Raw genomic sequence first — 27,408 nt, forward strand, 5'->3', positions numbered from 1 at the left:
TGAGGATGTGGAGAAACTGGAATCCTTATGCATTGCTGCTGCTGGTGGTGGTGTAAATGGTACAATACATTGTAAAACTGCTTGACAATTTAAAAAGAAATATTAAACATAAATTTACCATGACTCCCAATTCTACTTCTGGGTTTCTACCCAAGAGAAGTGAAAACACATTTTTATACAATGATCTGTATGCAAATGTTTTTAGCAGTAATATTCATAATAGCTACAAACCAGAAACAATACAAATTCCACTAAGTGGTGAATGAATATACAAAGTGGGTACCTTCAATCAATGGAATACAGATGGTCTTTGACTTACAATGTTTCGACTTATGATTTCTTGACTTTACAATGGTGTGAAAGTGATACACGTTGATCTTTTTCTGGCCTAGCAATAGGCAGTATAATACTCTCCTGATGCTGGGCAGCGGCAGTGAGCCACAGCTCCTGGCCACCCTACACGATCACAGGGGTAAGCAACAGATACTCTACAGTGTATTGTGTTGCCAGCTTGTTTTGGATATTGTCTTCTAAGCACATTTAAGGTAGGCTAGGCTAAGTTTGGTAGGTTAGGTGTTTTAAATGCATTTCAACTTATATTTTCAATTTATGATGGGTTTATTGGGATGTAACCCCATCATAAGTCAAGGAACATCTGCACTATTCAGCAATTAAAAAACAGAAACAAAAAACTACTGATACATTCTGCAACACGGATGAAGCTCAGAAACATTATGCTCAGTGAAAGAAGCCAGACACCATAGTCACATATTGTATAATTTCATTTTACATGAAATGTTCAAAAAGGCAAATCTGTACAAACAAAACGCAATCAGTGGTTACTTGGGGCTGGAAGTGGGAGCAAATTGACAGTAAATAGGCATAAGGAAAATTTTTGTGGGAATGGAAATGTTCTAAAACTGGATTGTGATGGTTGCAAAATTCTGTAAATTTACTTTAAAACTGTTAATTTATATACACTTACAATGATTGGATTTATAGTATGTTAATTACATCTTAGTGTAAAAATAGAAAAAAATTAAAGGTGGATTTCAATGATTAATTTTGGACAAGATATTTAAAGCCATTTTAAAGTAGCAATACATGAGACAATAGAAACATAATTTTCTGAAAATCTGGAACAATACTTCCAAGTGATTTCAACAAAATATAGGAGAAAGGGGGATATTCAATAAATTATGCAAATGTTTTATAAAATTATGTACAGCTATATTATTGTAAGATATTCAAGACCCCTTGTTAAATGACATGAATAAACCTGCATATTCCATAAATTAATATGATATATTCATGTACTTTTGTGTGCACATATGTAAGTGCATTGGGAAGGTGGGATAAAGGGGTAAGGAAAGACTGCTAATACCCCCAATACTACTTGAAACTTTTATAGGCATGAACCTAGGTCTTGCTTTGTAATTTAAAAGAAACTTAAGGCAAATAACAACCAGAACATACAATACATATGACACTTTACAGAATATGGCCGAGGATATATACAGAGGAAAATGCATAGCCTTTCTTACTAAGCAAGAAAGAATGAAAATGAATGAAATTCAACTTAAGAAGCTAGAAAAAAGGAGAAAATGTGTTTTTAAATGTCATAAAAATTAAAAGCTGAAGTTAATGAATTAGAAAAACAGAAAAAGCAGATTGATAAATCCAAGAAGTGGTTCTCTTAAAAAACTGAAAACTAATAGAAAAACACAGTCTCTTCATTGGTTACCTCACCAGCTTCTCAGTTTCCTACTCTCTTCCTCTTACATTTTCTCATACTGATTTAGTAGTTATGTCCTGTGTTGCTTGGACATTTCACAACACCCATGCCTGATGCCACTTAAGCAAGATATTATGGACACACACACACACACACACACGATAGTTCTTCCTCAAATATGAATGCTGGGGCCAGGGTAAAAGTAATACACCTAGGAACATTCCTTTTCACCTTTCAGGAAGTACAGGGTATGCCAGGATATGGAGTGAGAACTTCTGAAATGGTTCTGCCCTGCATCCAGCACTACGTACCCACCTGCCTACGATCCCAGGGCAGGAGAGATACAGGCTAGGGGAGATGCCCTGCTCAGAAACTGGCCATCTGCCTGATATCTCCCAGCAGGTGACTGCAAAGCCCAGGTGGGGCAAAAGCCTGGAACCTCTGCTCCTGGAGAGGAGAGAATGCCCACCTGGATCAGACTGTGCTTCTGGCCCTTGTTCTTCAGCATCACAGTGTCCTGCCACTGCAGATACTTCTCTTGGTGGGCAAGGATTTCATAAGTGAGGGTGGGATTCCGACCTCGGAAGTCCTCAAGATTGGGGGCAGAAAGAGGTGACGTGGCCGAAAATTTTCTGTCTGTGAGTTCTTCTTGTGAAATGGGCAACCCAAACTCTTGGCTCAGGTCTTTGATCATGGTGGAGGAAGGCAGCAGATCTCTTGTGATCACCTCCCTGAGCTTGATGCTGTGATGGCAGATGCAGTAGATCCTGGAAAACAAAGGGCCACTCTCCTCAGCCTCACCTACCTTGCAAGATAGGTCATCCCCATTTTACAAGGGAAAATAAAAACTCAGGTTGATTCGCTCATCCCAGGTCACAGAGCTTGTCCATGAGGAACTTAGATTCCAGTCAGCTGGCTCACAAGGGGGAATGCCTCCTGTTCTCTCTCCTGCCAGCACCACAAGGTAAAGACTTCTAAGCTTTTGTTCTGATTATTTTTCTGCTACTGTGGCCTTATTCCACACCAATCACCAATCACCAGAGAGCAGCCCCAGCCAACTGACTGTTAAGGGTGTTGACCTCAGAGTTTGTTCCCCAGGAGGAGCGCACTGTGCACACAGCCTCATGTCTTAGTAAAGCTCAAGGACTGAGCAAAGAACACCCCCCACCCCGAGGACTCCCCCTCACTGCACCGTCCCTGGGCCTGGCTTGCAGCAGGCACTTGATTCATGCCAGTGCTCTTGGGAATACAGGTGGGAGCTATGTTTTGCTGCTCACTGTCTCTGCTGTTTCTGAGGTCTGGCATGAGGTAATGCCTGAGGATGATTGATTGGGCTCTGCTTGTCACTAATTGAGTTACCTGGCGCACCATTTGGCCTCTCTGAGCTTCTGTTTCCTGACTTTTCAGACGGGAATAAAGCCATAATGGATGTAACTAACTAGGAAGCAGTGAGCACTTAACAAATAGCAGTGTCTTCCCATCTCCTAACAGAACCCCCCAGCTACGCCCTATCACCCACCAGGCAGGGTAGGGTCCACGCTCCCCCAGTTGATCACCAAGGCTCTGGATACTCCAATGCTCCAGCACCTGCCCAACAGGAGCCTCCTGCTGTGCCGCTTCCTGACTTGCAGCTTTGGCTGTTATTTTGGGGTTATCCTGTATACACTTGCCCAGCCCCTTGGGTGGAGGGTTGGGGAATAAAGGGAAGCCTTCTGAGCCCTCGCTGATTTTTTTCCTCTGTTCCCTGTGCTCTCTCCCTGTCTCTCCTGCTCCTCCCTCCATCCTCTCCTTTATTAATACATTCAGCGAGCACAGGCAGAGGGCCAACTCTTGGCCAGACCTATTGCTAGCTCTGAAACATAAAGAGATGGTTCGCACCCCCTGCCCCAAACTGACAGTGAGTGAATTGTCCACCTGGTGAATGTCTGCTTGTTGCTTCTCTTTTCATTTTTTAATTTATTTTTTAAATTTATTGGGGTAACAATTGTTAGTAAAATTACATAGATTTCAGGTGTACAATTCTGTATTACATCATCTATAAATTCCATTGTGTGTTCACCACCCAGAGTCAGTTCTCCTTCCATCACCATATATTTGATACCCCTTACCCTCATCACCCACCCCCCAACCACTTACCCTCTGGCAACCACCAAACTATTGTCTGTGTTTATGAGTTTTTGTTTCCCATTTGTTTGTCTTGTTCTTTTGTTGTTTTTGGTTTATATACCACATATCAGTGAAATCACATGGTTCTCTGCTTTTTCAGCCTGACTTATTTCGCTCAGCATTACACTCTCAAGATCCATCCATGTTGTCACAAATGTTCCTATATCATCTTTTCTTACCGCCGTAATAGTATTCCATTGTGTATATATACCACAACTTCTTTATCCATTCATCTATCGAAGGACATTTTGGTAGTTTCCATGTCTTGGCCACTGTAAACAAAGCTGCAATGAACATTGGAGCACACGTGTCTTTATGTATAAACGTTTTCAGGTTTTTTGGGTAGATACCCAGGAGAGGAATTGCTGGGTCATATTGTAATTCTATTCGTAATTTTTTGAGGAACCTCCACACTGCCTTCCATAAGGGCTGTACCAGTCTGCATTCCCACCAACAGTGGATGAGGGTTCCTTTTTCTCCACAGCCTCTCCAACACTTGTGACTATTTGTCTTGTTGATGATAGCCATTCTGACTGGGGTGAGGTGATAACTCATTGTGGTTTTTATTTGCATTTCTCTGATGATTAGTGATGTTGAGCATTTTTCATATGTCTATTTGCCATTTGTATGTCTTCTTTGGAGAAATGTCTCTTCAGGTCCTCTGCCCATTTTTCAATTGGGTTGTTTGTTTTTTTGTTGTTGAGTTGCATGAGTTCCTTGTATATTCTGGATATTAGCCCCTTATCGGAGGCACTATTTGCAAAAATCTTCTCCCATTCAGTTGGTGGCCTCTTTATTTTGTCGATGGTTTCTTTTGCTGTGCAGAAGCTTTTAAGTTTCATATAGTCCCATTCGTTTATTTTAGCTTTTACTTCCATTGCCTTTGGAGTCAAATTCATAAAATGCTCTTTGAACCCAAGGTCCATAAGTTTAGTACCTATGTTTTCTTCTATGCAGTTTATTGTGTCAGGTCTTATGCTTAAGTCTTTGTCACCATGTACCATTTTGAATTGACTATGGTACATGGTGACGAACAGCAGTCCAGTTTCATTCTTTTGCACGTGCCTATCCAATTCTCCCAGCACCATTTATTGAAGAGGCTGTCTTTCCTTCATTGTATGTTTTTAGCTTCTTTGTCAAAAATTATCTGTCCATATTTATGTGGTTTGATTTCTGGGTTCTCAATTTTATTCCATTGGTCTATGTGTCTGCTTTTCTGCCAATACCATGCTGTTTTGATTATTGTAGCCCTGTAGTACAAGCCAAAGTCAGGAAGTGTGATACCTCCATTATTGTTCTTTTTTCTTAAGATTGCTTTGGCTATTCGGGGTCTTTTGTGGTTCCAAACAAATCTGATGATTTTTTGTTCTATTTCTTTAAAAAATGCCATTGGGATTTTGATGGGGATTGCATTGAACCTGTATATTGCTTTGGGTAATATGGCCATTCTAAGTATGTTGATTCTTCCAATCCATGAGCACGGAATGTCTTTCCATTTCTCTGTGTCTTCTTCAATTTCTTTCAAAAATATCTTATAGTTTTCAGCATATAGGTCTTTCACATCCTTGGTTAAGTTTATTCCTAGGTATTTTATTCTTTTTGTTGCAATTGCAAAAGGAATTGTTTTTTGTATTCCTTTTTATGATTTCATTGTTAGTATATAGGAAAGCAATGGACTTTTGTGCGTTGATTTTGTAGCCAGCAACTTTACTGTATTCGTTGATTGTTTCTGGATTGTTTGGTGGAGTCTTTAGGGTTTTCTATATATAGCATCATGTCATCTGCAAAGAGTGATAATTTAACTTCTTCATTCCCAATTTGGATGCCTTTTATTTCTTTCTCTTGCCTTATTGCTCTGGCAAGGACTTCCAACACTATGTTGAAAAGCAGAGGTGATAGGGGCAGCCCTGTCATGTTCCTGAACGTAGAGCAAAGGGCTTCAGTTTTTCACCATTAATTATGAGATTAGCAGAGGGCTTGTCATATATGGCCTTTATTATGTTAAGGTATTTTCCTTCTATACCCATTTTATTAAGTGTTTTAATCATAAATGGATGTTGTATCTTGTCAAATGCTTTTTCTGCATCAATTGATATAATCATATGATTTTTGTCCTTTATTTTGTTTATGTGATGTATCACATTGATGGATTTGCGTATGTTGAACCATCCTTGTGCCCCGGGGATGAACCCCACTTGGTCGTGATGAATAATCTTTTTAATGCATTGTTGTATTCGATTTGCTAGAATTTTATTTAGGATTTTTGCATCTGTATTCATCAGAGATATTGGTCTGTAGTTTTCTTTTTTTGTGCTGTCCTTACCAGGTTTTGGTATCAGGGTAATGTTGGCCTCATAAAATGAGTTAGGGAGTACTGTCTGTTCTTCAATTTTTTGGAAGAGTTTGAGCAGGATTGGTATTAGATCCTCTTTGAAGGTTTGGTAGAATTCACTAGTGAAGCCATCTGGTGCTGGACTTTTGCTTTTGGGAAGGTTTTGGATGACTGTTTCAATTTAGTTACTGGTGATCGGTCTGTTTAGATTTTCCAGTTCTTCATGGTTCAGCCTTGGAAGGCTATATGTTTCTAAGAACTTGTCCATTTCTTCTAGGTTGTTGAATTTGGTGGCATATAGTCCTTCATAGTATTCTTGGATGATCCTTTGTATTTCTGTGGTGTCCGTGATAACTTCCCTCTTTCATTTCTGATTTTGTTAATCAGTGTCTTCTCTCTTTTTATCTTAGTAAGTCTAGCCAAGGGTTTGTCAATTTTGTTAATCTTTTCAAAGAACCAGCTCTTTGTCACATTAATTTTTTCTATTGTCTTTTTGTTCTCTATTTCATTTAGTTCTGCTCTAATTTTTGTTATTTCCTTTCTTCTGCTGACCTTGGGTTTTACTTGTTCTTCTTTTTCTAGTTCTTTAAGGTGTAACATGAGGTTATTTATTTGGGAGTTTTCTTGTTTCTTGAGATAGGCCTGTAATGAGATAAATTTCCCTCTTAAAACTGCTTTCGCTGCATCCCAAAATTTTGGTAGGATGTATTTTCATTGTCATTTGTTTCTATGTATCTTTTGATCTCTCCTCTAATTTCTTCTTTGACCCAGTCCTTCTTTAAAAGTATGTTGTTTAATCTCCATGTATTTGTGTTTTTCCGCTTTCTTTTTACAGTTGATATCCAATTTCAAAGCCTTGTGATCAGAGAATATGCATGGTATGATTTCAATCTTCTTAAATTTGTTGAGACTGATTTTATGTCCCAATATATGGTCTATCCTTGAGAATGTTCCATGTACACTAGAAAAGAATGTATAGTCTGATGTTTTAGGATGAAGTGCTCTATAAATGTCAATTATGTCCATTTCATCTAATGTGTCATTTAGGGCTACTATTTCGTTATTTATTTTCTGTTTGGATGATCTATCCATAGCTGTCAATGATGTATTTAAGTCCCCTAGTATAATTGTGTTTTGGTCAATTTCTCCCTTTAGTTCTGTTAGTAGTTGCTTGGTATATTTCGGTGCTCCCTGATTGGGGGCATAAATATTGATGACTGTTATGTCTTCTTGTTGTATAGTCCCCTTCACCATTATGAAATGTCCATCTTTGTCTCTTGTTATCTTTTTCACCTTGAAGTCTGTTTCATCTGATATCATTATGGCTACACCTGATTTTCTCTGGGTACCATTTGCTTGGAGTGTCAATTTCCACCCTTTCACTTTGAGTCTATGCTTGTCCTTGTAGCTGAGATGTGTCTCTTGGAGACAGCATATGGTTGGGTTTAGTTTTTTGATCCAATCTGCTACTCTGTGCCTTTTTATTGGTGAGTTCAGTCCATTTACATTTAGGGTGATTATTGATATGTGAGGATTTCCTGTCATTCTATCTTTAGTTTTCTGGTAAGGCTGTGTCTCCATTGTTTCTTTGCCTTTCTGTTGTTGTCTATTATTGCTCTGTGGTGGTATTCTATGATGTTTCCCACTGTTTCTTCTTTTATTACAGTATATATTTCAGTTCTGAATTTGTTTTTTGAGTGGATACCCTTAAGTTTATGTAAAACAGACTTTGATATTTAGAGTATTCCATTTTCTTCAGCACGCTTACTTTCTCCTTCCCCATATTCCGGCACAGGCCGTTACTCTCCCCCTTTCTTATGTTTTGGTTGCCACAAATTGTCTCTGTAGATGGTGGTCGAATTTCCTCCTTTAGTATTTCTTGTAGTGCAGGTTGTATATTAGAAAATTCCCTCAGTTTCTGTATGTCTGGAAAGATCTTTATTCCTCCTTCATATCTAAAGGATATCTTTGCTGGATATATTATTCTTGGCTCATAATTTCTCTCTTTCAATAGTTTGAATATTTGGTTCCACTCTCTCCTGGCTTGTAGAGTTTCTGCTGAAAAATCTGATGATAATCTAATGGGCTTTCCTTTGTAAGTTACCGTCTTCTTTTCCCTGGCTGCCTTGAGGATTCTTTCTTTGTCGTTGATTTTAGACAGCTTCAATACAATGTGCCTTGGAGAAGGCCTGTTGGGATTGAGGTAACTAGGTGTTCTATTTGCTTCTTGGATTCGAGGGTCCAGTTCTGTCCACAAATTTGGGAAGTTCTCATCGACAATTTGTTTGAATATATTCTCTGTTCCCTTCTCTCTTTCTTCTCCTTCTGGTATGCCCATTATTCTTATATTGCTCTTTCTGATGGAGTCAGAAAGTTCTTGTAGAGTTCTTTCATTTCTTTTAAGTCTCAAGTCTCTCTCTTCTTCCATCTGTGTCATTTCCAGGTTTCTATCTTCGATGTCACTGATTCTTTCCTCCATCTGGTCAACTCTACTACCTAAGCTGGTTATTTCATTCTTAATTTCTTCTATTGAGTTCTTAATCTCCAGAAATTCTATTTGGTTCTTTTTTAAGATTTCAATCTCTTTCGTAAAATGCTCATGCTGTTCTTTGATTGTGTTTCTGAGTTCATTTAACTACCTATCTGTGTTTTCTTGCATCTCATTGAGTTTTTTCAGAACTGCAATCTTGAATTTTCTGTCATTTAAGTCACATATTTCTGTATATTTAAGTGCCTTTTCTGGAGATTTTTCACTTTCTTTCTGAGCTGTCTTGTTGCCTTGGTTATTCATGGCAATTACCGGTTTAGTATTTCTCTTCCTAGACATCTACAGGAGTGGCTTCTGCAACAGGTTGATAGGAAGCGGTCTTTCTTTTGGTTTCCAGTACTTGTTGGTAGAATGTTTTATTTTTTTCTCCGACTGCAGTTATTTTTCTTCTCCCACATGGTAGTGCTATGTTTTCTCTGCACTATTCCAGCTTCTCACAGAATGGGGGGGGGGATTCCTTGGGTGACAGGCTTCTCCTCTGTTAATAGTTCTCCTAGGTCACAGGGCTCAGTGTCCCAGTGGGTATGTGGAGAACTTTTGATGTTCCAAAGCTCTTCCAGCTCCAGATTCAGAGCCCGTATGTTTCAGCAGTTCTATTTACTCCTGCAGGGATCCGCCCAGATAGGTAGGGCCAGGGACGGGGTGAGTTGTGAGAGGTGGCCCAGAGCAATGGCGGCGACCACCACCACAGCCGGTCCTGCTTCCACAGCTCCCTCCCCTTTGCTGGAACTAGTTGGGCTGCGAATCTGTGTCTGCGGTCCACAGTTCTCAGAACAGCAAATATTCGGTTCTTTTGATCTGACACTGCTACTCTTCTGCTTCTAGCACCAGGCAGGTGGGGGCGGGGCGAGCTCTGGGAGGGGAGGGAGGGGGCGGCTAGTCTCAGTGCCTAAGGCTCCGTCCTCGGCTCGGCAGTGAGGGCTTAAACCACCGTTTTCAGCCTTTTTCCCTCAGTCTTTTCTCCGAGGTCTCTGCCGTGAGCATTGGGTTCAGCCGTGTTATATGCTGCCCTGTCAGCCCTGTGGGTCATAAGCGGAGCCCTAGCAGTCCGAGTTCTTCCCTCTCCTGCAGCTGCGGTAGTTCCGGGAAGCAGCGCGCTCGGTGCACTGAGCGAGGTCTGCGTCCTGTGCCAGAGCGGCCCTGTCTCCGCACTTCTCCCTTCCCTCTTCCCCCGCTAGCGTGAATCTCCCACCTGTAGGTGATTTCGGTAGTTGGCCTCTTCGTCTTGCCTGTCTGCTGTGCAGGGAGTCCTTTTTGGAGTTTTTGTTGTTCGATTCGTTGTAAATTCCAGGGGAGCTTTACAGAGGCTCACCTCACGCCGCCATTTTTCCTTGGTTCACTTGTTGCTTCTCAAGGTCAGACTTTCCTGACCTCCTGAAAAAACTGCCATGGTCCTTTCTTTATTGCTTCACTGATCTGGGCACAAACTAGCTATGGTCTCATGTACCCACTACACTCTTCTTTGTCAGTCTCCACTTAGCCCTCCACCTGGAGCAAGCACTGCAAAGTGGCATTCTGTCCATGAATGCAGGAACTCTGAAGCCAAACAGGAATAGTATGACCCAGCAGGAGGAGCACACAGCTGCCCAGGGTGAGAATGCCCACTACTGAGGGCCAGGGAGGTCACCAGGATTGGCACAGAAGGAAAAGCTCAGGGAAAGGGGTGCAAGTAGTGAAAGATCAAGATCTTTGGAGATGGGCTTTCTGAGGAATAAGGAGGGAGGGTGGAACAGGGCTTAGGGGATGAGCAGGTAGAAAACAAAACACTTGGTTGAGTGAGAAAAACTGTTGTTGGCCTGGTGGGCCTGGCAGTCTCAGTCCTCACTGTTTCCCCATAACTCACTGGAAAATGGGTTTTAACTAGTTTTTTCATTCATAAGGCTATTCTTGGATATTCCCCAAGTACAGCAGATATGTTCAGGTGACCTGTGTTCAAATAAACTGTCTTTATTTCACCAATATCTTTCTCAATCTCTCCAGAAAGAATGTGAAATAGTGGGAAGGATGTAGGCTCGGGGTCCCTTGGAATTGCACCCACTCCTGCCTAGGCTTCTTCGGGCAAGAAAATTAAAAACTACACCTCAAAGGGTCACTGTGCTGCCCGTGGAGGCCACCACAGGCATAGTGGCAGCTCCCGTCCTGCAGCAGGCTACGGTGCACACCTGGTCAGGGCCTGGAAGGCCTCCTGTGGTACAGCATTGCGCACATAGAGTGACGTGTGCTTCATGAGCTGTGACAGCGGCTGGAAGAGGTGCACGTGGTACAGGATGGTCCCCAGGTCTGCATAGTGGCGGTGTTGGAACAGCAGCTGGGAGTTGTAGAGGACTTTGCATTTCCCATATTCTGATTTGGTCATTCTGCAAGACAAGGCCATAGGACAGGCTTTAACCCTGCTCTGCAGACTCTTGATATACTTTGTGGTTTTGCTCTGGCTGGCAGAGCTTTTGTTTAAAAGGTTGAGGGGGTGGTGGTGTAAGAAGCATGGCAGCATGAAGGGTCCCTTTGATCTCTCTCATTGAAGTTACAACAACTCAAACAGCTAAAATTCAATACAGGATTCCCTGTGCAACACACATACACGTCTGAAAGATCTGTGTATTGAAACATCTGAAGGTGGGTGAATGGGGAGAACAGGGGAGGAGGGAAAGGGGAAGTGCTGAGATGTGGGCTATGGACACAGCTCAGAGCTAACTCTGTGTTCCGGGACAGGAGCATCCAGGCTGCAGGAGGACTCTCTGTGGCCCCGAGCCTTCCTGCCTGAGGGAATCGGCGTATAATACTGCTGAACCCAGGGATCAGCACAGAGACCTCGGGGCAGAGCCTGTATACGTAAGTGTGATAGCCATGGTCTAGCAGCCCTCACCGCCAGGCAGAAATCAAAGCCATGGAGCCTGGCTGCCTCCTCCAGCCTCACAGAGCTTGCCCTCCTGTACCCTCCCAGAGCTAGCAGCAGGCCCCAGAAAAAACTAACAGTGAGAGTCAGGTTATAAAGGAGAATATCTGCAGCCCTGAGCACTGGAGAGAGAGTTCCTGAGGGGCAGACACATACTGTGGCTAATCCCCGGGACAAGTATGGACAAAGAGAGGCAGCTGAGGTCTGGCGGTCGCCATTACTAGGACACAAAGCTACAAACACACCAGTGGCCTCTCCCAGCCCACCCCACCCACACACATCACAGCTGGTCTCAGCAGGGTACCAGGGACTCCTCAAATAGCACAGCACTGCAGCTGTAGGAGCAGCTCTGTGATTTCAGGGGTTCAGAATCCCGTCACCCACCACATTTGCCCATGAGGGTGGTGCCCTGAGATTGAGGTGACCTGGTCACAGAGGAGACACCCACCTCCTCAGGGAATACAAGACATTTTTCACCTCTCAGCAGAGTTGTACCAGACCAAATAAAATGCTCCAGTGTCAACTATTGGAAAAAAAAATGACCTCTTATTAACCAGCTGCAGAGCTCACTCTGATATGCCTAGACTGAGAAATAATCCATCAAATACCATGAACAACTAAGGTTTGAGGCAGTTCTGAAAGAAAATGAAAAATCTCCAGAGAATAAATTTAAACACATGGAAATATTGGACTTAACTGACAGAAAATTTAAGATTGCAGTTCTGAAAAAACTCAATGAGGTGCAAGAAGACTCAGGTAGTTTAATGAACTCAGAAATAAAATTAATGAACAAAAGCAAACTTTATCAAAGAGAATGAAATTTTAAAAAGTAACCAAATAGAAATTCTGGAGCTGAAGAACTCAATAAAAGGCATGAAGAATGAAATAGTGATCTTAGGAAACAAAGCCGACCAGATGGAGGAAAGAATTAGTGATACTGAAGACAGAAATCTGGAAATGATGCAGATGGAAGAAGAGAAAGACTTGAGATTTAAAAACAACAAAATGAAAGACGTCTACAAGAACTATCTGACTCCTTCTGAAAGAGCAATAATGGGTATACTGAAAGGAGAAGATAAGGAGAAGGGAACAGAGAGTCTTTTCAAACAAATAATCAATGAGAATTTCCTACCTATGAAAGAACTGGATCCCCAAATCCAAGAGCAAACAGAACACCTAATTATCTCAATCTAAAGAGGCCTTCTCCAAGGCACATTATATTTAAAAGTGTCAAAATTTAATGACAAAGTATTCTCAAGTCAGACAGGGTTAAGAAGATGGTAATCTATAAATGAAAACCCATTAGATTATCATTGGAATTTTCAGCAGAAACTGTACAAACTAGGAGAGAGTGTAATCAAATATTTAAATGATTGAAAGAGAGAAAATACCAGCCAAATATAATATATCCACCAAAGTTATCTTTTAGATATGAAGGAGGAATAAAGACCTTTCCAGACATGCAGAGGCTGAGGGAATTTTTCACAAGGCCTGCCTTACAGGAAATACTGAAGGGGTTATTCTACCTGAAACAAAAAGACAACAGGATACAAAAATATGAGTAAGATGACTGACAGACAGAAGCAGAAAACTGCAACCCTTGTTCAGAACAAGCGCTGTGTACTTAAATATAACATAAATGTTAAAGGAGGCAAAATATTTTTAAAAAGAGAGAAAACGATGACTATAGCTACTGTAACTCAGAAATGAACCCATAAATAAATAGGGAACTCATAAATAAATAAATAAATAAATAAATAAATAAACAGCATAAATAGGGATAATTTGTGACAACAAAAACATAAAGGGGAGGAGGTGAAGTTTTGAATTTGCAAAGGAAAATGGAGATAAGATGCATGCAGAAGAAAAAGGACTACTGTATACATGAAACTTTCTTTTACATTAACTTAATGATACCTCTCAAAAAAAATCCACAACTGAGATACATAACATAAAAAAAGAAGTAACAGAAGAAAAATAATTGAATATCACCAAACTAAAATAACAGACAGAAACACAAAAGCAAAGAAACAACGGAGACACTGAACTACCAGAAAACAAGATAAAATGGCTATAGGAAATCCTCATACATCAATAATGACCTTAAATGTAAATGGACTGAACTCACCAATAAAAAGGCACAGAGTAGCAGATTGGATCAAAACCAAAACCTATCCAAAACTCCCTTCAGGAGACACATCTCAGCTGCAAAGACAAATATGGACTCAAAGTGAAAGGGCAGGGGGAAAAAATCCTTCAAGCAAATGGCATTCAGAGAAAAGTGGGTGTAGCCAAACTTATATCTGATGAAAAAGATTTCAGGATAAAAAAAAGGGTAGCAAGAGACAAAGATGGACATTACATAACAACAAAGGGAACAATACATCAAAAAGACATAACATTTATTTACATATACACCCCCAATCAGAAAGTACCATAATATATAAAGCAACTACTATCAGAACTAAAGGGGGAAACTGACAAAAACACAATAAAAGCAGGTGACCTAAATACCCCATTGATAGCTATGGACAGACATTTATACAGCACTTTATCCTAGAACACCAGACCATACATTCTTTTCTAATGTACATTTCATGGAACATTTTCAAGGATAGACTATATGTTGGAATAAAAAAAAAACAAAAAAATCTAGCCTTAGCAAATCTAAGAAAATTGAAATCATACCAAGCATAGTCTCTGATCACGCTTTGAAATTGGAAATCAAATGCAAAATCAAGTGGGAAAACCCACAAGTATGTGGAGATTAAACAACATTCTACTAAAGAATCACTGGGGCAAAGAAGAAATACAAGAAGAGATCAAAAGACACATAGAAACAAATGAGAATAAAAATGCATCATATCAAAACAGCTGGGATGCTGCAAAAGCAGTAATAAGAGGGAAGTTTTCATAATTACAGGCCAATCTCATGACACAAACCAAAAACAAATCCCAAAAAAACAACCTAACATTACACCTTAAAGTACTAGAAAAAGAGCAAATAAAGCCCAAAGTCAGCAGAAGGAAGGAAATAATAAAATTTAGAGCAGAATTAAAAGAAATAGAGACCAAAAAGACAATAGAAAAAGTTAATGCAACAAAGAGCTGATTCTTTGAAGATGAGTAAAATTCAGAAACCCCTGGAATCACTAAGGAAAAAAGAGAAAAGACAAACAAAATCAGAAATGGATTCCAAAGAAATACAAAGAATCAGATGAAATATGATGAAGGACTATATGCCACCAATTTCAATAACCTAGAAGAAATGGACAAGTTCTTAGAAACATATAGCCTTCTTGGACTGAATCACAAAGAACTGGAAAATATAAATAGACCGATCAACAGCAAGGAAATTGAAATGATCATCAAAAGCCTCCCAAAATGCAAAAGTCTGGGACCAGATGGTTTCACTAGTGAAATCTACCAAACATTCAAAGATGATTCAATACGTGCTCTTCTCAAACTCTTCCAAAAAATTGAAGAAGAGGCAACACTTCCTAACTCATTTTATGAGGTCAACATTAGCCTGATACCAAAACTTGTTAAAGATAACACAAAAAGGAACACTACAGACCAATATCTCTGGTGAATACAGATGCAATAACTCTAAACAAAATACTGGCATATTTAGTACTATACATTGTAATCAAGTGGGGTTCATCCCTGGAGCACAGGATGGTTCAACATATGCAAATCAACCAATGTGATACATCACATAAACAAAAGATTAAAAACATATGATCATATCAATAGATGCAGAAGAAGCATTTGACAAGACAAACATCCATTTATGATTAGAACATTTAATAAAATGCATATAGAAGGAAAGTACATCAACATAATAAAGGCTATATATGAAAAACCCTAAGCTAATATCATACTTAATGGTGAAAAACTCAAAGCTTTCCATCTAAGATCAGGAGAAAAACAAAGATGCTCCCTCTCACCACTGTTATTCAACATAGTGTTGGAAGTCCTCACCAGAGCAATCAGGCAAGAGAAAGAAATAAAAAATACCCGAATACAAGATATCAAATTGTCAGTTTTTGCAGATGACATGATTTTTTATATCGAGAACCCTAAAGACTCCACCAAAAAAGTATTAGAAGCAATAAAGACATGAAGTAGCAAGATACAAAATCAATGTACAAAAATCCATTGCATCCCTAAATATTAACAAAGAATTTCAGAAATGAAAAAAAAAATTCCATGTGCAATTGCAACAAAAACAATAAAATGCCTAGGAATAAATTAACAAAGAATGTGAAGGACATATACACTAAAAACTACAAGACATTGCTGAAAAAAATTGAAGAAGACACAAAGAAGTGGAAAGATGTTCCATATTCATGGATTAGAAGAATCAACAAAGTTAAAATAGCCAAAGCAATATACAGATTTAATGCAATCCCCATCAAAATCCCAATGGCACATTTTCAAGAAACAGAATAAAAATATCATCAGATTTGGATGAAATCACAAAAGACCCCAAATAGCAAAAGCAATCCTAAGAAAAAAGAACAACGCTGGAGGTATTACACTGCCTGACTGTGAATTTTTAAAGGAACCTCCACACTGCCTTCCACAGAGGCTGCACCAGTCTGCATTCCCACCAACAGTGTATGAGGGTTCCTTTTTCTCCACAGCCTCTCCAACACTTGTTACTGCTTGTCTTGTTGATGAAAGCCATTCTGACTGGGGTGAGGTGATATGTCATTGTGGTTTTTATTTGCATGTCTCTGATGATTAGTCATGTTGAGTATTGTTTAATATGTCTATTGGCCATTTGTATGTCCTCTTTAGAGAAATGTCTCTTCAGGTCGTCTGCCAATTTTTTATTTGGATTGTTTTGTCTTACTTTTTTTTGTTGTTGTTAATGAGTTGTATGAGTTCCTTATATATTTTGGATATTAGCCCTTTATTGGAGGCATTGTTTGCAAAATAAACAATGGGAGCCATTGGGTGGTTGCCTCTTTATTTTGTCGATGGTTTCTTTTGCTGTGCAGAAGCTTTTCAGTTTGATATACTTCCATTCATTTATTTTAGCTTTTACTTCCATTGCCTTTGGAGTCAAATTCATAGAATGCTCTTTGAACCCAAGGCCCATAATTTTAGTACTTATGTTTTCTTCCATGCGGTTTATTGTTTCAGTTCTTATGTTTAGGTCTTTGATTCGTTTTGAGTTAATTTTGGTACACGGTGACAGATAGCAGTCTAGAGTCATTCTTTAGCATGTGGCTATCCAATTCTCCCAGCACCATTTGTTGAAGAGGCTGTCTTTTCTCCATTGTATGTTTTTGGCTTCTTTGTCAAAAATTGTCTGTCCATATTTATGTGGTTTTATTTCTGGGTTCTCAATTCTATTCCATTGGTCTATGTGACTGTTTTTCTGCCAATAACATGCTGTTTTGATTATTGTAGCCCTGTAGAACAAGCTAAAGTCAGGGAGTGTGATACCTCCAGTATTGTTCTTCTTTGTTAGGATTGCTCTGGCTGTTCGGGGTCTTTTGTGGTTCCATACAAATCTGACAATTTTTTGTTCTATTTCTTTTAAAAATGCCATTGGAATTTTGATGGGGATTGCATTGAATCTGTATATTGCTTTGGATAATATGGCTGTTTTGACTATGTTGATTCTTCCAATCCATGAGCATGGAATGTCTTTCCATTTCTTTGTGTCTTCAATGTCTTCTAAAAATGTCTTATAGTTTTCAGTATATAGGTCTTTCACATCCTTGGTTAAGTTTATTCCTAGGTATTTTATTCTTTTTGTTGCAATTGCAAAAATAATTCTTATTTCTTATTTCTTTTTCTGAGAATTCATTGTTAGTATATAGGAATGCAGTGGACTTTTGTACATTGATTTTGTAGCCAGCAACTTTACTGTATTCGTTGATTGTGTCTAATAGCTTTTTGGTGGAGTCTTTAGGGTTTTCTATATATAGCATCATGTCATCTGTAAAGAGTGACAATTTAACTTCTTCATTCCCAATTTGGATCCTTTTTATTTCTCTCTTGCCTGATTGCTCTGGCGAGGACTTCCAATACTATGTTGAAAAGAAGAGGTGATAGGGGTCAGCCCTGTCATGTTCCTGAACGTAGAGCAAAGGGCTTCAGTTTTTCACCATTAATTATGAGATTAGCTGAGGGTTTGTCATATATACTCTTTATTATGTTAAGGTATTTTTCTTCTATACCCATTTTATTAAGTGCTTTAATCATAAATGGATGTTGTATCTTGTCAAATGCTTTTTTCGTTCTAATTACATGATTTTTATCCTTTATTTTTTAATGTGGCATGTGACATTGATCAATGTGTGTTTGTTGAGCCATTCTTTTTCCCCTGGGATGAACCCCACTTGGTCGTGATGTATAATCTTTTTAATGCATTGTTGCATTCGATTTGCTAGAATTTTGCTTAGGATTTTTGCATCTGAATTCATCAGAGATATTGGTCTATACTTTTCTTTTTAGTGTGTTATCCTTACCAGGTTTTGGTATCAGGGTTATGTTGGCCTCATAAAATGACTTAGGGAGTATTGTCTCTTCTTCAATTTTTGGAAGCCATCTGATCCCGGACTTTTGCTTTTGAGAAAGTTTCAGATAACTGATTCAATTTCCTTAATGTTGATCAGTCTATTTAAATTTTCCAATTCTTCAATATATGATTTGATAAAGAAAATGGAGTATATATATATGCAATGGAATGCTATTCTGCCATAAGAAAAGATGAAATAGTACCATTTGTGACAACATGGATGGATCTTCATATTATTATGTTAAGCGAAATAAGTCAGACAGAAAAAACAAGAACCATATGATTTCACTGATATGTTGGCTATAAAACTGAAAACAACAAAAGAGCAAGAGAAACAATTGAAGAAACAAAAACTTACAGACACAGACAATAGCTTAAGTGTTACCCGAGGGTATGGGGGGAGACGGGTGGTAGATGAGGGTAAAGGGTATCAAATATATTGTGATGGAAAGAGAACTGACGCTGGGTGGTGAACACACAATGTGATTTATAGATGGTGTAATACAGAATTGTACACCTGAAATCTATGTAATTTTACTAACAATTGTTACCCCAATAAATTTTAAAAAATTAAATTTAAAAAAAAATTAAAAAAAAAAAAAAGAAAACAAGACCCTTGCATGTGCTGTATACAAGAGACTCACCTCAGCTCAAAAGACACACACAGGCTGAAAGTAAAGAGATGGAATAAGATATTTCATGCAAGTTGAAATGAGAAAAAAACTGAAGTAGCAATACTTATAGCTGACAGAATAGACTTTAAAATGAAGAATATAATAAATGACAAAAAGGGCACTACACAATAATAAAGGGATCGATCCAACAATTGGACATAACCCTAGTAAACACCTAATGTAATGCCTCCAATGTAGGAGCACCTATATATATAAAAACAGATATTGACCGACATAAAGACAGACATCAACAGTAATGCTATCATAGTAGGGGACTTCAACACATCACTGACAAAAAGGGACAGATCCTCCAGACAGAAAATCAATATAGAAACAGTGACCTTAAATGACAAAGTAGACTAGTTGGATTTAATCGACATTTTTAGAGCATTTCACAACAAAGCAGCAGACTGCACATTCTTCTCGAGTGCACATGGAACATTTTCCAAGATAGACCACATATTAGGCCACAAAACAAGTGTCAATAAATTTAAGAAAACTGAAATCATTTCAAGCATCTTCTCTGACCAATGCCATGAAATTAGAAATCAATTACAAGAAAAACAAAAACAAAAAATAAAAAAAACAACTGGAAAACACACAAGTACATGGAGGCTGAATAACATGTTACTAAATAATGAATTGGTCAACAATGAAATCAAGGAAGAAATCAAAAGACACCTCGAGACAAACAAAATGAAAACAAAACGACCCAAATTAAAGTTTATTGGGGTGACAATTGTTAGTAAAGTTACATAGATTTCAGGTGTACAATTCTGTATTATATCCCCTATAAATCACATTGTGTGTTCACCACCCAGTGTCAGTTCTCCTTCCATCACCATATATTTGACCCCTTTACCCTCATCTATCACCCCTCTCCCCCCTTATCCTCTGGTAACCACTAAACTATTGTCTGTGTCTATGAGTCTATGAATTTTTGTTTCTCATTTGCTTGTGTTTTTTTTTTTTGGTTCATATACCACATATCAGTGAAATCATATGGTTCTCTGCTTTTTCTGTCTGACTTATTTCGCTCAGCATTACACTCTCAAGATCCATCCATGTTGTCACAAATGTTCCTATATCATCTTTTCTTACCACCGAATAGTATTCCATTGTGTATATATACCACAACTTCTTTATCCATTCATCTATCGAAGGCTATTTTGGTTGTTTCCATGTCTTGGCCACCGTAAATAAAGCTGCAATGAACATTGGAGCACACGTGTCTTTATGAACAAATATTTTCAGATTTTGTGGGTAGACACCCAGGAGAGGGATTGCTGGGTCATATGGCAATTCTATTCATAATTTTTTGAGGAACCTCCACACTGCCTTCCATAGCGGCTGCACCAGTCTGCATTCCTACCACAGTGTATGAGGGTTCCTTTTTCTCCACAGCCTCTCCAACACTTGTTACTATTTGTCTTGTTGATGATAGCCATTCTAACTTGGGTGAGATGATATCTCACTGTGGTTTTTATTTGCATTTCTCTGATGATTAGCGATGTTGAGCATTTTTTCTTATGTCTATTTGCCATTTGTATGTCCTTTTTGGAGAAATGTCTCAAGTTGTCTGCCCATTTTTCAATTGGGTTGTTTGCCTATTTCTTGTTGAGTTGCATGAGTTCCTTGTATATTTTGATATTAGCCCCTTATCAGAACACTGTTTGCAAAAATCTTCTCCCATTCAGTTGGTGGCCTCTTTATTTTGTCAATGGTTTCTTTTGCTGTGCAGAAGCTTTTAGAGTTGGATATAGTCCCATTCATTCATTTCAGCTTTTACTTCCATTGCCTTAGGAGACAAATTCATAAAATGCTCTTTGAACTCAATGTCCATAAGTTTAGTACCTATGTTTTCTTCTATGCAGTTTATTGTTTCAGGTCTTATGCTTAAGTCTTTGATCCATTTTGAATTAATTTTGGTACATGGTGACAGACAGCAGTCCAGTTTCATTCTTTTGCAACATGCTTTCCAATTCTGCCAGCACCATTTATTGAAGATGCTGTCTTTTCACCATTGTATGCTTTTTGCTTCTTTGTCAAAAATTGTCTCTCCATATTTATGTGGTTTTATTTCTGGGTTCTCAACTCTATTCCATTGGTCTATGTTGCTGTTTTTCTGCCAATACCATGTTGTTTTGATTATTGTTGTCCTGTAGTACAAGCTAAAGTCAAGGAGTGGATACCTCCAGCATTGTTCTTTTTTCTTAAGATTGCTTTGGCTATTCAGGGTCTTTTGTGGTTACAAACAAATCTGATGCTTTTTTTTGTTCTATTTCTTTAAAAAATGCCATTGAGATTTTGATGGGGATTGCATTGAATCTGTATATTGCTTTGGGTAATATGGCCATTTTAACTATGTTGATTCTTCCAATTGATGAGCATGGAATGCCTTTCCATTTCTTTGTGTCTTCATCAATTTCTTTAAAAAATGTCTTATAGTTTTCAGCATATAAATCTTTCACATCCTTGGTTAAGTTTATTCCTAGGTATTTTATTCTTTTTGCTGCAATTGTAAAACAAATTTTTTTTTTTTTTTTTTTTTTTACTTCTTTTTCTGAGATTTCATTGTTAGTATATTGGAATGCAATGGACTTTTGTATGTAGATTTTGTAGCCGGCAACTTTACTATATTCGTTGATTGTTTCTAATAGCTTTTGGATGGAGTCTTCAGGGTTTTCTACATATAGCATCATGTCATCTGCAAAGAGTCACAATTTGACTTCTTCATTCCCAATTTGAATGTCTTATTTCTTTGTCTTGTCCGATTGCTCTGGCGAGGACTTCCAATACTATGTTGAAAAGCAGAGGTGATAGGGGACAGCCCTGTCGTGTTCCTGAACATAGAGAAAAGGGCTTCAGTTTTTCACTGTTAATGATGAGATTAGCTGAGGGTTTGTCATGTATGGCCTTTATTATGTTAAGGTATTTTCCTTCTATACCTATTTTATTAAGTGTTTTAATCATAAAAGGATGTTGCATATTGTCAAATGCTTTTTCTGTATCACTTGATAAAATCATATGATTTTTGTCCTTTATTTTGTTTATGTGATGTGTCACTTTGATGGATTTGCATATGTTGAACTATCCTTGTGCCCCTGGGATGAACCCCACTTGGTCGTGATGAGTAACCTTTGTAATACATTGTTGTATTCGATTTGCTAAAATTTTGTTTAGGATTTTTGCATCCGTATTCATCAGAGATATTGATCAGCAGTTTTCTTTTTTTGTGTTGTCCTTACCAGGTTTTGGTGTCAGGGTAAAGTTGGCCTCATAAAATGAGTTAGGAAGTACTGTGTTTTCTTCAATGTATTGGAAGAGTTTAAGCAGGATTGGTATTAGATCCTCTTTGAAGATTTGGTAGACTTCACTAGTGAAGCCATCTGGTCCCAGACTTTTGCTTCGGGTGGGTTTTGGATGACTGATTCAATTACGTTACTGGTGATCGATCTTTTAGATTTTCCACTTCTTCATGGTTCAGCCTAGGAGGGCTATATGTTTCTAAGAACTTGTCCATTTCTTCTAGGTTATTGACTCTTGTGGCATATAGTCCTTCATTGTATTCTTGGATGATCCTTTGTATTTCTGTGGCATCCGTGATAAATTTCCCTCTTTCATTTCTGATTTTATTAGTATCTTCTCTCTTTTTTTCTAATGAGTCTAGCCAAGGGTCTGTCAATTTTATTAATCTTTTCGACGAACCAGCTCTTTGCTATATTAATTTTTCTATTGTCTTTTTGTTCTCTATTTCATTTAGTTCTGCTCTAATTTTTGTTATTTCCTTTCTTCTGCTGACCTTGGGTTTTACTTGTTCTTCTTTTTCTAGTTCTTTAAGGTGTAACATGAGGTTATGTATTTGGGATTTTTCTTATTTCTTGAGATAGGCCTGTAATGATATAAATTTCCCTCTTAAAACTGCCTTCGCTGCATCCCAAAAATTTTGGTAGGATGTATTTTCATTCTCATTTGTTTCTATGTGTCTTTTGATCTCTACTCTTATTTCTTCTTTGACCTGGTTGTCTTTAAAAGTATGTTGTTTAATCTCCATGTATTTGTGGTTTTTCCTGCTTTCTTTTTTCAGTTGATATCTAATTTCAAAGACTTGTGATCAGAGAATATGCTTGGTATGATTTTAATCTTCTTAAATTTGGTGAGGCTAGTTTTAATTCCCAATATATTGTCTATCTTTGAGAATGTTCCATGTACACTAGAAAAAAATGTATAGTCTCATGTTTTAGGATGAAGTGCTCTATAAATGTCATTTGTGTCCATTTCATCTAATGTGTCATTTAGGGCTGCTATTTCGTTATTTGTTTTCTGTTTGGATGATCTATCCATAGCTGTCAATGATGTATTTAGGCCCCTACTATAATTGTGTTTTGGTCAGTTTCTCCCTTTAGTTCTTTTAGTAGTTGCTTGGTATATTTTGGTGCTCCCTGATTGGGGGCATAAATATTGATGACTATTATGTCTTCTTGTTGTATAGTCCCCTTTACCATTATGAAATGTCCTACTTTGTCTCTTGTTACCTTTTTCACCCTGAAGCCTGTTTCATCTGATATCAGTATGGCTACAGCTGATTTTCTCTGGATACCATTTGCTAGGAGTGTCAATTTCCACCCTTTCACTTTGAGTCTATGTTTGTCCTTGTAGCTGGGATGAGTCTCTTGGAGACAGCATGTGGTTGGGATTAGTTTTTTGATCGAATCTGCTACTCTGTGCCTTTTTATTGGTGAGTTCAGTCCATTTACATTTAGGGTCATTATTGATAAAGAAAGTTTGATATTTAGAGTATTCCATTTTCTTCAGCCTGCCTATTTTCTCCATTCCCATATTCTGATTCAGGCCTTTACTCTCTCTGTTTTTATGTTTGGTTGCCACAATTGTCCCTGTTGATGGTGGTCGAATAGCCTCTTTTAGTATTTCTTGTAGTACAGGTCGAGTGCTAGAAAATTCCCTTAGCTTTTTTTAGGTCTGGAAAGTCTTTATTCCCCTTCATATCTACAGGATATTTTTGCTGGATATATTATTCTTGGTTCATAATTTCTCTCTTTCAATAGTTTGAATATTTGGTTCCACTCCCTCCTGGCTTGTAGAGTTTCTGCTGAAAAAATCTGATAATAATCTAATGGTCTTTCCTTTGTAGGTTACAGTCTTCTTTTCCCTCACTGCCTTGAGGATTCTTTCTTTGTCATTGATTTTTGACAGCTTCAATACAATGTGCCTTGGAGAAGGTGTGTTAGGGTTGAGATAATTAAGTGTTCTATTTGCTTCTTGGATTAGAGGATCCAGTTCTTTCCACAAGTTTGGGAATTTCTCATGGACTACTTCTTTGAATATACTCTCTGTTCCCTTCTCTCTTCCCCTTCTGGTATACCCATTATTCTTATATTGCTCTTTGTGATGGAGTCAGAAAGATCTTGTAAAGTTCTTTCATTTCTTTTAAGTTTCAAGTCTCTTTCTTCCTCCATCTGTGTCATTTTCAGACTTCTATCTTCGATGTCACTGATTCTTTCCTCCATCTGGTCAACTCTACTACCTAAGCTGGTTATTTCATTCTTAATTTCTTCTATTGAGTTCTTAATCTCCAGAAATTCCATTTGGTTGCCAGAGGGTAAGGGGGGTGGGGGGTGGGGGGTGGGAGATGAGGGTAAGGGGGATCGAATATATGGTGATGGAAGGAGAACTGACTCTGGGTGATGAACACACAATGGGATTTATAGATGATGTAATACAGAATTGTACACCTGAAATCTGAAATCTGTGTAATTTTACTAACAATTGTCACCCCAATAAATTTAATAAAATTAAAAAAAAATAAAATAAAATTTCAATCTCTTTGGTAAAATGTCCATGTTGTTCTTTGATTGTGTTTCTGAGTTCATTAAACTGCCTTTCTGTGTTTTCTTGCATCTCGTTTAGTTTTTTCAGAACTGCAATCTTGAATTCTCTGTCATTTAAGTCACATATTTCCATGTCTTTATGTTCATCTTCTGGATATTTTTCATTTTCTTACTGAGCTGTCTGGTTGCCTTGGTTATTCATGACCATTAGTGATTTATTATTTCTCTTCCTCGACATGTACAGGAGTAGGTTCTGCAATGGGTTGATAGAAAGTGGTCTTTCTTTTGCTCTCTAGGTGTTGGTAGAATGTTTCATTTTCTCTCCAAATTCAGCCTTTTATTCTCTCTCACACTGTAGTTTTATATTTTTCTGCACTATTCTGGCTTCTCACACAATGGGGGTATTCTGTGGAAGGCGGACTTCTCCTTTTTAAACAGTTGGCCTTGGTCACACAGCACCACCTTCATGGGGGGATGTGGAGAACTTCTGAAGTTTAATGCTCTTCCTGCCCAAGATTCAGAGCTTGTGTGCTTCAGCAGCTCTGTTTACTCCTGCAGGGATCCGCCCAGATAGATTGGACTGGGGCAGGGTGGGTTGTGAGAAGTGGCCCAGAGCAATGGTGGCGACCACCACCACAGCCAGTCCTCCTTCCATAGCTCCCTCCCCTTTTCCAGAACTAGTTGGTCTGTGAGTCCATGTCTGAGGACTACAGTCCTCAGCACTGGAAATATTCTGTTCTTTTGATCTGACATTGCCACTTTTCTTCTTCTAGCACCAGGCAGGTGGGCATGCAGCGAGCTCTGGGAGGGTAGAGAGGGGGCGGCTAGTCTCAGTGCCTAAGGTTTCCGTTCTCTGCTTGGTAGTGAGGGCTTAAACCACCATTTTCAGCCTTCTTCCCTCAGTCTTTGCTCCGAGGTTTCTGCCATGAGCATTGGGTTCAGCCGTGTTATATGCTGTCCCCTCAGCCCTGTGGGCCATAAACAGAGCCCTATGAGTCCGAGTTCTTCCCTCTTTCTCAGCTGTGGTTGTGGTAGTTCTGGGATGCAGGGAGTTTGGAGCATTGAGCTAGGTCTGCGTTCTGCACCCACGCGGCTCTGTTGGCGCACTTCTCCCTTTCCTCCTCCCCCCACTCGCGCGAATCTCCCACCTGTAGGTGATTTCAGTCTGTAGTGGGCCTCTTCGTCTTGCCTGTCTGCTGTGCAGGGAGTCCTTTGTGGAGTTATAGTTGTTCGATTCGTTGTAAATTCCAGGGAAGATTTACAGAGGCTCACCTCACACATCCATTTTTATGACCTACTTAGGAATAAACTTAACCAAAATATGTGAATGACTTATATACTGAAAACTATAAGACATTTAAAAAAGAAATTGAAGAGTCACAAAGAAATAGAAAGACACTCCATGTCCATGGATTGGAAGAATCAACACAGTTCAAAGGGCCTTGTTACCTAAAGCAATATACAGATTTAATGCAATCCCTATCAAAATCCCAAAAGCATTTTTTAAAGAAATAGAACAAAAAAATCATCAGATTTGTATGGAACCACAAAAGACCCCAAAACGCCAAAGCAATCCTAAGAAAAAAAGTACAATGCTGGAGTTATCACTCTCCCTGACTTTAGCTTGTACTACAGGGCAACAATAATTAACACTAATGGTATTGGCAGAAAAACAGACACAGAACAGTGGAATAGAATTGACAACCAGAGTAAACCCACATAAATATAGACTGATAACTATTGACAAAGAAGCCAAAAACATACAATGGAGAAAAGACAGCCTCTTCAATAAATGGTGCTGGGAGAATTGAAAAGCCATGTGCAAAAGAATGAAACTAAACTGCTATCTGTCACCATGTACCAAAATTAACACAAAATGGATAAAGAACAAAACATAAGACCTGAAACAATAAATGGCATAGAAGAAAACATAGGTATTAAACTTATGGACCTTGGGTTCAAAAAGCATTTTATGAATTTGACCCCAAAGGAAAGGGAAGTAAAAGCTAAAATAAATGAATGGGACAATATCAAACTGAGAAGCTTCTGCACAGCAAAAGAAAACATCGACAAAATGAAGAGGCAAGCAACCAAAAGGTAGAAGATTTTTGCAAACGATCTCTGTGATAAGGGGCTAATATCCAAAATATATAAAGAACTCATACAACAACAAAAAACAAACAATCTAATTAAAAAATGGGCAGAGGACCTGATTAGACACTTCTCCAAAGAAGGCATACAAATGTTCAATAGACATATGAAAAAAATGTTCACATCACTAATCATCAGAGAAAAGCAAATGAAAACTACAATGAGATATCACCTCACACTAGTTAGAATGGCTATCATCAACAAGACAAATAATAAGTGTTGGAGAGGCTGTGTAGAAAAAGGAACCCTCATACACTGTTGGTGGGAATGCATGTTGGTGTAGCCACTATGGAAGGCAGTGTGGAGGTTCCTCAAAAAATCAAGAATAGAATTACCATATGATCTAGCAATCCCTCTTCTAGGTATCTACCCAAAAAATCTGAAAACGTTTATCTGTAAAGATACACGTGTTCCAATGTTCACTGCAGCTTTATTTACAATGGCCAACACATGGAAACAACCAAATTGTCCTTCGATAGATGAATGGATAAAGAAGTTGTGGTATATATACAAAATGGA

General features: G+C 38.5%; 1 protein-coding gene across 1 annotated transcript in view; it reads right to left on the bottom strand.

The window, feature by feature from the left end:
- Positions 1 to 27,408, bottom strand: part of CFAP92 (cilia and flagella associated protein 92 (putative)) — a 135,937-nt gene that overhangs the window by 19,621 nt on the left and 88,908 nt on the right. The window contains exons 11-12 of the mRNA XM_074334299.1: positions 10,944 to 11,138; positions 2,205 to 2,502 (exon numbers count right to left, since the gene is read on the bottom strand). Coding sequence (XP_074190400.1) covers positions 2,205 to 2,502; positions 10,944 to 11,138 — 493 coding nt within the window. The remainder of the gene's footprint in view (positions 1 to 2,204; positions 2,503 to 10,943; positions 11,139 to 27,408) is intronic.

This window comes from Rhinolophus sinicus, linkage group LG01 (genome assembly GCF_036562045.2).
Source record: "Rhinolophus sinicus isolate RSC01 linkage group LG01, ASM3656204v1, whole genome shotgun sequence".
NCBI classification, from domain to species: domain Eukaryota; kingdom Metazoa; phylum Chordata; class Mammalia; order Chiroptera; family Rhinolophidae; genus Rhinolophus; species Rhinolophus sinicus.